At 34.6% G+C, this 12,092-nt stretch overlaps 1 protein-coding gene across 1 annotated transcript in view; it reads left to right on the top strand.

Annotated features, from left to right (window-relative positions):
* Positions 1–7,472, top strand: part of LOC108740027 (protein singed wings 2) — a 32,772-nt gene extending 25,300 nt beyond the window's left edge. The window contains exons 4-7 of the mRNA XM_025980491.1: positions 5,894–6,033; positions 6,675–7,010; positions 7,117–7,236; positions 7,296–7,472. Coding sequence (XP_025836276.1) covers positions 5,894–6,033; positions 6,675–7,010; positions 7,117–7,236; positions 7,296–7,457 — 758 coding nt within the window. The 3' untranslated portion in view covers positions 7,458–7,472. The remainder of the gene's footprint in view (positions 1–5,893; positions 6,034–6,674; positions 7,011–7,116; positions 7,237–7,295) is intronic.
* The last annotated feature ends 4,620 nt before the right edge of the window (positions 7,473–12,092 follow it).

Below are 12,092 nucleotides of genomic sequence, written 5' to 3'. Positions count from 1 at the left end.
TTCTGCTTGTTTCCCCTGTCGCGTATGGCGTTGATTCCCTTCTGCTTGTTTCCCCTGTCGCGTATGGCGTTGATTCCCTTCTACTTGTTTCCCCTGACGCGTATGGCGTTGATTCCCTTCTACTTGTTTCCCCTGTCACGTATGGCGTTGATTTCGTTCTGCTTGTTTCCCCTGTCGCGTATGGCGTTGATTTCGTTCTGCTTGTTTCCCCTGTCGCGTCTGGCGTTGATTTCGTTCTGCTTGTTTCCCCTGTCGCGTATCGATCAGGAGTGGTATTGAAAGATTCAGTAACAGTAGAATATATGTCATCTATTTCTGATGACAGAGATACTGGTTGTGTGTAATGGGGCGTTGTGTAAGAAAGTGTAGATGCACTTGAGATAGTTTCATTTTCAGGCACGTAACTTGGTTCACCTTCACTATTTCTACTAATAGGTTCTACACTGCTTTCGGTTTCCGATGTTACATCTGTGCAATTACCTAAAAGAGAAAGAAGGCACAAGTCATAAATTATTAAGGAACAAAAATTAATTGACGCAATTCGATGTGTTAAAACTGACTGAAAATTCAATAACAGAAGGAACTAGGCGTGCTTCTAACGCTGCAAGTAGACGTAGGCGATCGACGCCTTATAACCTAACCTAACCTAATTTAACAACTGCTGCGCCTACTTCTACTTGCAGCAGCGCAAGTAATTAGCCGGTCGTTACAACTTTAATTAATAATTGCTCGGTTATTAGGCATGATATTAGAAAATAGTAAAGGAAAAAAATTATTAGAATTTCACAAAGAATTGAATAGTGTACTTTTCTGATAACATCTTATGTATTTTTCAACATATTATGTGTATATTTGCATACGTATATGTAGACAACTAAAAAGATATTTTCGATGTGTTATTTTACTTAAAGATAATTATTATATTGTAACGTGTATAGGATTCGTACACAATGAATATTCGTTAAGTTCGATTATCGAAAATAATTAACTTAAATTACACGCCTTTTGAAAGGATTTAATAGCTTTCATCAACAATTAAAACGTTGCATATAAAAATTTACTTAATAATATTCGTTTTATGACAAAAATCGCGCAATTTATATTCAGTGTATTCGTAAATAACTAAAAATAACTTTATGTGTTTTGTTTCATTAATGAAAATAGTAGTTAATTTCTTACTAAGAGACAATAATTTGCACAGAAGTTTAGAACATTGAGGCTCTCCATCCTGTCCAGCTTGTAATGAAGTGTCTAAAAAAAAACGATTAAACTTTTCGCAAAAAAAAAACATAAGCACTGTTACCTACCATTATTAATTGTTGAGCACAGGTCTACGCACCGACCACCCCCTGTGTCAGTTCTGTTTTCTAAAAAAAAAAAGATTAATACTCTTTCACGAGTTGACATGATTTAATTATTAATAGTGGTTAATATGAAGTACTATGTGAAAATTAATTTTCAATTTTCCGTCCACTACAAACTACCTCGAGTTAATGAGGGAAAACTTTTGTCGCTGTTGCCACACCCCCGCCGGGAATCGAACCTGGTACTGAGGTCGTTTGTAGTGGATGGAAAATTAAAAATTAATTTGATATTTTTACGCGTTCTGTCAAGTTTCAACTTCTTCAAGAGTGATTCACGACAAACGCACCTTTCAAGAAATAAAATGCGTGAAGAAATAATCAATCGTAAACAAAAGCGTGTCCGAACGTGGAAAATTAGTTTCAAAATATTTTCGGCACGCTTAATCAGCCGGATACCATCATCCTACGGTCTTTTGTATATGCCTCTAACATATGTACGTATTACATTTTCGATTGATTCGCTTTCGCGTGTTTATAAACGCTTAAGAAATATTTACTAAATATCGATCGCATCAAAATTTTTCACGGTTTACATTACATTAAGTAATTAGGTCCATTTAATCGTATGTACAGTAGGGACCATAAGAATTTAAACCCATTTTTCATCAAATATTTCCACGCATACGTGCGGTAACTCAAAATTTCCAATGAATTTATCAGATTACAGAAAAATAAATAAATTACAGAAGACACAACAAAATGATTTCAAACGCCTTCATATTTCAGCAGATACAATTAAAAATACTTGATAATAATAATAAATAGCGTTTTAATTCTTTTTTTCTTTTTCCCTTTGTTAATCCGATTTCAATAACCCAGTACTTAACGAATTGAACGAACAATAATTGCTACTAATTATTTGCTGCAAGTTGAGGACACTACGGTGGGACCGTTGAGCGATTTTTTAATTTAAACTTACAGTAAAAAAAGACGTTACAATTGGCGCATTTTTTCATCTTTTAATTGATACTATTTATCTTATCAGAAGCCGTAATGTAATCGCAAAAAATTATTATGATTTTTCTAAAAAAATTGTTAGGTACTTATGCGCGAAAATTAAAAAAAAAAAAAATTTCTACATTTACCAACAGTGGTCCAATTCTTCCATTGCAAGTTAACGTCATTTTTATCGGAGGGATTTCCCTTAATGACCCACTGCCAGCCCTTTTCCGTTTTTAATCGACCTTCGGCACCTTTATTAGCCCTTAGGTACTTCACTAAACAATACACTACGTTTTTTTCGTCACAATTAAACGGTTCTGTTGTAGTGGCAAATTGAAATAAAAAGACAACTACAATACAAAATTATTTAGTTAATGTTGGTGAGATATTCGACGTCATGTGTCCTCACCTGCGCCGAAAAAATAAATTTGTAATCTCGCAGCCGATACCATCTTTCAATCCAATCATTTACAAAAATAAAAGAAAATACTGTTGCTTTCAATCTTTTATTTATTGTTTGTTACTTTAATTACACAAATGGCTGTTAAAAAGTGCAGCAGCGTGATGCGAATGTTAACCGACCACGGAGTACACGATAGGATACAGTGTAATCGTAATTCTATTACCAATTAATGCTTCGACATTGTTCGATCATTTAAAATTCCCACACAGTTGACAACGGTCTCTACTAATTTATTGGCTCGTTCTATTGTTCACCATAGTTCTGCCAAATGCTAAATCGTAACACTTTCTAACGTTTTTTTTATATAGTGTATTGTTTTCCCATTCAGACCCACACCATCAAAAAAAAAAAAAAGAAAAAAAGAACGGCAACATCTTCTAACCTTCTTCTTTAAAAAAAATCACAACAGACTATTAAACAGAATTATACTGTGTGACATAAAATTATCCAGGGCAAACAAAACAACCACTAAAAACGACAATCAATGAGCATGTATAAATAGAAACAATTGCATACAATCAAAAGTCCTCACGTACTCTTTTATTACAATTATTATTATTAAGTAAAAAGCAGTTATAAATTACGAGATAGATTTACAATTAAAAAATCTTGACATCCAAGAAACGGAAAGAATGAACGAAACATGTTTTGGAGAATGGAAAGAAGTAAATGCTTACTGACTACGTTCGTGTGACGTCATGCGCGTAAGTTATGCGCAGAGAGCTTTTACCTCATGGCCGCTATCATTAACAATGTTTTCTAGCTATTTTTGGTGTCAATGAAAGTAAATAATTGAAGCGATTCGTAAATTATCCTTTTTTGTAGAAAACCAAGAAATAAGAGCCTTCTATTTTCTAAAAAGTTTAAAAAAATATAAAGTGCTGCGTACGTGAAATCGATAATGATACGAATTAGAAAATTAATGCGGCAATTGTAAATATAATTAGTAGTCTTCATTCTCGTCAATATTGGTTACTTTTATTGAGTTATAAAATTTAAATAATTGACGCAAACTAATTAGTTTTTTAATTAGGTTGGCCTTTCAAAACTTAATTTTATGCACAAACACAATAACCAAAATGTACTTTTTATTGTAGATTTTAATTGTTACTATTGCGCTATTCTCTCTTTCATTTTTACGCCAACGAGCGTTTTGCTATATTTTTTTTTATTTTGCTTTTTTTTTGGTGTAAACTCAAACACAATAAGAACTAAAGGTCAAATTTTGCCTGCATATCGGTCTTTTGTTACCCACCCGCACGGATTTAACACACCACATCTGTTATTAACCTTGTATATCTCTCAAACTCAAAGTTGAAATCGAAATTTGCGACTGACTAGCCATATCATTATAGATCAAAGAAAATCTCGTAATAAATGCGTTCATTATCGAATTGCATGTGTAACAGGTTAAACGACGCCCAAATGATCCTTAAATTCTAACAATTGAAAACACAAGAAAAGTCCCATTGTTAATTAAAAATTAAAAAAAAGACGTAGGCCATTTTGGGACACGCATCAAGAAAAATTTAATAAATGATTAACTATTACTTTTATGCATGTACGGTTGCCATTATTTGTTTGTGCATAATCAACAATCAATTCTCTTTATTTCATGCTACATTTAACAATAATTTATTAAGGCATTCTTAATAATTTATCTACATTCTGATTGGCCAACTAGTTGCAATGTTTTTGCTAATGATACCACTCATTAGTATATTACTAACTCTATTAAATAACAGGCGTTTCTTAATAGGTGGTGTGACGACGCCAATCTAATACAATAATACAATTAATGTTAATATTAAAAAAAAATACACATGAAAATACGTATATACCGTTTGATACTTTGCTAGCTCTGCAATACCTTTTCCTCTTCGTTTCAATTCAGTACCTTTATTTATTAGCCATTGAATATCAAAACGTTATCACTTTGTTGCAAGACGAACCCTAGACGTGACTTGTGTTTCATCTGTTACAAGTAACTCGTCTACTTCAGCTTGCAGCAAACAAAACGCGTCTAGATTGATATTGATATCATCATCATAAGGTCGTCAATCCTATCCTGAGCTAAACTTCGCATTTTCCTAAAACTAGAACAGTCCAAATCCTTAACTATTTGCGAACAGTAATCTAATCTAGGTCTCCTCTTAACTCCTGTTCCTGTCTCTAACATGTCTCTGACTAGACCTTCATGACTGAGAAGGTGTCCCACCAACGTATCTCGCCTATTTTTTATTGACTTCCATAGAGTCCTCTGTTCTCCTATTCTTTCTAATACCTCTTCATTTCTAACCTTTTCTACCCACGTTATCCTCATCATCCGCCTATAACACCACATTTCGAACACTTCTAACCTTTTCTTTTCCGCCGCGCCCACTGTCCATGTTTTGCACCCGTACAACGCCGCACTCCAAACATACACCTTTAACAATCTTTTTCGAATTTCTAAATTAGAAGTGACTTCTTTTTATTAAAGGCGACACGACTCTGCGCTATCTTCTGCTTTATATCCCTACTACTCCTTCCATCCTGACTTATCTGACTTCCTAGATATTTAAAATCAGCCACTTCTTCTAACTTTTCGTCTCCTATCTTTATATTCGCTCTTTCCCTACTTTTTCTTCCCTTGCACACCAGTATTTTTGTTTTACTTTTATTTATTTTCATATAGTACTGATCTGTCAGTAGGTACCGCTTCCATTTTATTTAAAACTATCTCTGGGTCCTCCTTGGTAGATCTGCCTTTTGCTCATTTTCTATCAAAATGTTCCCTGCCTCGCTTCTTATATTATTACCACTGTATCCTACATCTTTAAAATTCCTTTTGACTGTATTATTGATATTGATATATTAATATTTATTTGAGTGCATATTCGATTTTTTAATCAGTACTTTTAATACCAAATTATAAACAATCGAATATGATAGCGTTGCCTTTTTATTGCAAGATGAATTCTAGACATGGCTTGCGTTAGTTAACATTGAATCAAAAAACTATTAATGCAAAGAAGAAGACGTAGGATTTTATAAAGAATCAAGTTAGGTACCCAAATTTTCAATGAATATAACACGGGATGCAATTGTTTAATTTTTTGTAGTGTGTTTCTTTAATTTTTAGACAACCCATGGGATTGCTCGATGGATTTAGAATGGGTTCTAGCACTAAACTCGTCTTCGGTAAAAGACTTGAACGAACTGACTTGCCGTGGAGAAAATTACCCTGGAAAACCATTGACTGCCATAGCAACGTTTCAGCATGTAATGTATTGTAAAATTTAATAGTTAAGACATAAAATTTTTGATATAAACCCATCATGTTTTTCTGTGTTAATTTTTATTGAAATAATGAGAATAGAAAATACTACAAATGGCGCGGTAAACGCCATCTGTAGCACGATGCTACATTTTAGGATTACGTATGCTCCAACAAGGTCCACTTGTGTGGATATCTACTTGCTAAAAACGAATCCCGGCGTAGCATCCGAGTCTGGCAGTTTCGACAGAATACAGACCACTTCGAATTATTTTATTCGATTAAGCTAACGTGCCTATCACGTTGAGGTTAACTACCCCGGGATTCGTTTTCAGCAAGTAGATATCCACACAAGTGGACCTTGTTGGAGCATACGTAATCCTAAAATGTAGCATCGTGCTACAGATGGCGTTTACCGCGCCATTTGTGGTATTTTCTACAACGCACTGTTAAGACAGCAGGTAAAGGTTGGTCTGTGTTCTGTCGGAGCTGTCTGCAACGCGCTGATGAGATCCAAAAAGATCGAAATCGCGATCCGCGTCTGGCAGTTTCGACAGAACACAGACCACTTCTAATTATTTTATAATGAGAATATTTTTCACTTTAGGTACTTTGTACATAATTGAATTAAGATTCAATTTTTTAGGATCTACAAGAGCAATGTCCAGACAAATGCGACTGTTCGTTACCGAACGTGGTTCAAGACCCAGGGACAAGATTGCTACAGCCCATTGTGGCACTAGACTGTTCTGAAGTTGAGTTGTCCGCTTTCCCCGAAAATTTACCGAATTATACCACCATTCTCCGATTAGAAGGGAACGAAATCGAAGATCTGGCTCCCTTGAAGAAGAATCTAGCGTACAAAACGGTCCAAGACCTTTATTTGGACAACAACAGAATTAAAAGCATCAGTATTTTGGAAGGAACTTATTGGCTATCGCATTTTCGTGTCCTATCACTTATTGGGAACAAATTAACCCAGGTATGGATCATTTGGAAGACTGTCTGTCCAAAAATTTGCATTTTATTTGTTTATTTATTTATTGCAACAAATCTCAGTGTTATAACTCTAAGCTTTATTTCTCCAGCTGCCAACTTATGCGTTAGAAAATGCGCTGGAGCAAAATCCGAATATGCCCAACGCGGTGAGAATTTATTTCGGGGATAACCCGTGGAGATGCGACTGCGCGTTTGTACCAGGATTCCAAGTAAGGCCTTTAAAACTCTGTTAATTGTGTAAGAAATAATTTTTTGCAAATTTCTACAGGACATGCTTAGAAAATACGAACACATAATTCAAGACATTGAAGAGGTCCAATGTTCTTACGTTGAAGGGGACGAAAACTCATTAAACCCCGTATGTAATTTTACCCCTCGATATACTTTGCAAAATTCTACGATCGATGTTCTTTTCTTTACCGATTCTTGAACCGATGTCTAATAATCGAGTAAACAATAATCAAAATTTTAAATAAACTATCCATCAGAGCAAGCGTTCATTGCTGCTTATGCGCAAATTGGAGTAGGCCCTTATGTTTCAGTTGTTAGAAGTGATTCGCTTATTTTTCGTTACAACAGTAAAATTGCATTTATAGGCGCAACATGCATTTCATTTGTTAAGAGGTGATTCATTTGCATCTTCGTTGCAACAGTGAAACTACATTCGTAGGCGTGGCTTGTTCCTCAGTTGTTAAAACTTTGCAACAAAAGAACTGCATTCGCAACCATGACATATGATTCAATAGGGTCGAAGTGATTCGCTTATTTTTCCTTGAAACAATGAAAGTTCATTTGTAGGCGTAAGTCTTTGCAACGATGAGACTGCGCTTATTTGCGTGGCTTCTATTTCAATTGTTAGAAGTGATTCGTTATTTTTCCTTTCAACAATGAAACTGTATTGATTGGCGTAGCTTATATTTCATTCGTATGAGGTGATTCGTATACTTTTCTTGCAACACTGAAACTTCATTTATTGACGTAAGTCTTTGCAACGATGAAACTGCGCTTATTTGCATGGCTTCTATTTCAATTGTTAGAAGTGATTCGTTTATTTTTCCTTGCAACAATGAAACTGTACCGATAGGCGCAGCTTTTGTTGCATTTATATGAGGTGATTCGTATACTTTTCTTGCAACACTGAAACTTCATTTGTTGACGTAAGTCTTTGCAACGATGAGACTGCACTTATTTGTGTGGCTTGTGTTTCATTTGTTAGAAGTGATTCATTTATTTTTCCTTTCAACAATGAAACTGTATTGATGGGCGTAGCTTATATTTCATTCGTATGAGGTGATTCGTATACTTTTCTTGCAACGCTGAAACTTCATTTATTGACGTAAGTCTTGGCAACGATGAGACTGCACTTATTTGCGTGGCTTCTATTTCAATTGTTAGAAGTCATTCGTTTATTTTTCCTTGCAACAATGAAACTGTATCGATAGGCGCAGCTTATGTTGCATTTATATGAGGTGATTCGTATACTTTTCTAGCAACACTGAAACTTCGTAGACGTAGTTTATTTTTCTTTGCAACGAGGAGACTGCGCTTATTTGCGTGGCTTGTGTTTCAACTGTTAGAAGTGATTCGCTTATTTTTTCTTGCAACAGTGAAAATTCATTTGTAGACGTAGCCTATGTTTCTTTGCAACAATTAAAGTGCTATACGATTGGTCAACTTTTAATAAATAACAACGGATTGGGAAATTGTAGAAAAGGAAAATCCCTAGAATTTTGCAAAGAATCCAGTAAAAAGATTTTTTCTCATTTTTCTCTGTTGCTTCGTTGAAGGTTTTAGNGAAAGAGGGGAAATTATGAATAATTTCCTTCGCTTTCTCAAAACCCCAGATATCACTTTACGACACCCTTCTTCCCTTTAGTAACACACAAATTTCATGCATCCAGATTGTAAAACTGATTAAAAATAAAACGAAATTGTGAATTATTTCCTTCGATTTTTGAAAGACACATTTTCGTCAAAACGCATGTCACTTTACGACACCCTGTCGCCTTTTCATAGCACACATATTTAAATTGACTTAGCCACTGTAAATAGCAATACTCCATAAGGGCTTTGGACCTTTTGAACGCCACCTTAGCAAGTTTAATTGTTCTTATACTGGGCAAACTTGCTTACGATTATTACAATTTTAAAAAAACCGGAAGACTGCCCTGGATAGTAACCAAAATGCCTTAATTAAATATAATTACGCATTTATTACCGAACAACTTCATACAATTTTGAGCTGCATCTACGGGCATACAGGTACATTTTATTCTTTGTTTATTTTAAGAAAAAATCTCGTATAGAATAAAAACAATCAAATTTATTACATCATAAACAATTGTTTGTATTGTTATTGCTTCGTAAATTTGATGTGTTGATAAAAAATAAAAATAAGTAAAGAAATTAAATCCAATAAGAGAATTAAGAAACAAGAATAAATAATAAAAAAATATTTATCGCCTTACCTTTGGTGTCAAAGATACAGTGGCTGGCCTGGGACATTCAGGGCCGGATGCATAAGTATTTTTTGGGACCCCCTTTCAAATAAAAATAAAAAACAAACGTCAAAAGGCATGTCATCTAACGACACCCTACTGTCCTTTTATAACACACAAATTGAAATTCGCATGAATCACTGCAAAAGGTGAAATTTGACGCGTCCAAATCCACATTTGAAAACTGCTTAAAAAGGAGCGGAAGTTTTGAATCATTTCCTTTAACTTCTCAAAAATGCATTTCCGTCGAAACACATGTCACTTTACAACACCCAGTCATCCTTTGATAACACACAAATTTAAATTGATTTGAGCCACTGTAGGGAGCAAAACTTTGCGCTTTTAAATTGACTCAAAGGGAGTGAAAATTTATGAATTACTTGTTTCGATTTTGTGATCATTTCTTTTGATTTTACAAGGACACATTTCCGTCAAAACGCTTGTCATCTTACGACACCCTTTTATAACACACAATGTTAAATTAACTTAAGCCACTGTAAAAAGTAAAACTTCGCGCTTTCAAATTTGATGATTGTTTAAGAAAGAGGGGAAATTATGAATAATTTCCTTCGCTTTCTCAAAACCCCAGATATCACTTTACGACACCCTTCTTCCCTTTAGTAACACACAAATTTCATGCATCCAGATTGTAAAACTGATTAAAAATAAAACGAAATTGTGAATTATTTCCTTCGATTTTGGAAAGACACATTTTCGTCAAAACACATGTCACTTTACGACACCCTGTCGCCTTTTCATAGCACACATATTTAAATTGACTTAGTCACACTGTAAATGGCGAAATTTCTCGCGTTCAAATCCGAAGATTGCTTAAGAAAGAGGGAAATTATGAACTATTTCCTTTAATTACTCAAAAACCCAAAGCACATGTCACCTTACGACACCCTACCTCATTTCAATAACACACAGATTTCGCCAATCGACATTTTAAAATTGATTAAATATAAGCCGAAATTATGAATCATTTTCCTCGATTTTGCAGACACATTTCCTTCAAAACGCTTGTCACCTTACGACACTCTTTTATAACACACAAAGTTAAATTGACTTAGGCCACTGTAAAGAGTAAAACTTCTCGCTTTCAAATTTAGAAATTGTTTAAGAAAGTGGGGAAATTATGAATCATTTTCTTCGCTTTCTCAAAATCCCATTCCTGTCGAAACAGGTACCATCTTACGACACCCTGCTTCCCTATAGTAACACACAAATTTCATGCATCCAGATTTTCAAACTGATTAAAAATAAACCGAAATTGTGAATTATTTCCTTCGATTTTTGAAAGACACATTTTCGTCAAAACGCCTGTCACTTTACGACACCCTGTCGCCTTTTCATAGCACATATATTTAAATTGACTTGGTCACACTGTAAATAGCGAAATTTCGCGCGTTCAATCAGAAGAAAGAGTGAAATTATGAACTATTTCCTTTAATTACTCAAAAACCCAAAACACATGTCACCTTACGACACCCCACCTCATTTCAATAACACACAAATTTCGCGCATCGACATTTTAAAACTGACTAAAAATAACCCGAAATTATAAATCATTTCCCTCAATTTTGCAAAGACACATGTCATCTTACGACACCTTCTCACCTTTTTATAGCACACAAATTTAAATTGACTTAACCACTGTAAATAGCGAAATTTTGTCGTCCAAATCTCGAAATTGGTTAAAAAGAAGAGGAAATTATGAACCATTTCCTTTGATTTCTCAAAAACCCATTTTCGTTGAAGCACATGTCATCTTACGACACCCTATCTCCTTTCAATAACACACAAATTTCGCGCATCGACATTATGAAACTGATTAAATATAAGCCGAAATTATGAATCATTTCCCTCGATTTTACAAAAACACATTTTCGTTAAAACACATGTCATCTTACGACACCTTGTCCCCTTTTTATAGCACACAAATTTAAATTGACTTAGTCACTGTAAATAGCGAAATTTTGTCGTCCAAATCTGGAAATTGGTTAATAGGGAAGGGAAATTTAGAACCATTTCCTTTGATTTCTGAAAAGCCCATTTTCGTTGAAGCACATGTCATCTTACGACACCCTATCTCCCTTCAATAACACACAAATTTCGCGCATCGACATTTTAAAACTGATTAAATATAAGCCGAAATTATGAATCGTTTCCCTCGATTTTACAAAAACACATTTTCGTCAAAACACATGTCATCTTACGACACCTTGTCACCTTTTTATAGCACACAAATTTAAATTGACTTAGCCACTGTAAATAGCGAAATTTTGCGCGTCCAAATCTAGAAATTGGTTAAAAATCAGGGGAAATTATGAACCATTTCGTTTGATTTCTGAAAACCCCATTTTCCTCGAAACACATGTCACCTTACGACACGCTGCCTCTATTTTATAGCACACACTTTTAAACTTACTTGAACCACTATAAAGACTGAAGTTTCTGTCGCGCTCTAATATCACACAAATTTAAATTGGAATATGGGGCCATTTTGGGGCTCCATGAGTCAAAGGCCCAATGGAAATGGATGCTAAAAGTACCTAAGTATATAT

Source organism: Agrilus planipennis, unplaced genomic scaffold (genome assembly GCF_000699045.2).
Source record: "Agrilus planipennis isolate EAB-ADULT unplaced genomic scaffold, Apla_2.0 scaffold263, whole genome shotgun sequence".
Classification (NCBI taxonomy): domain Eukaryota; kingdom Metazoa; phylum Arthropoda; class Insecta; order Coleoptera; family Buprestidae; genus Agrilus; species Agrilus planipennis.
Note: the sequence above shows the minus strand (reverse complement) of the source record. Positions and strands in the feature narration are given on the sequence as shown.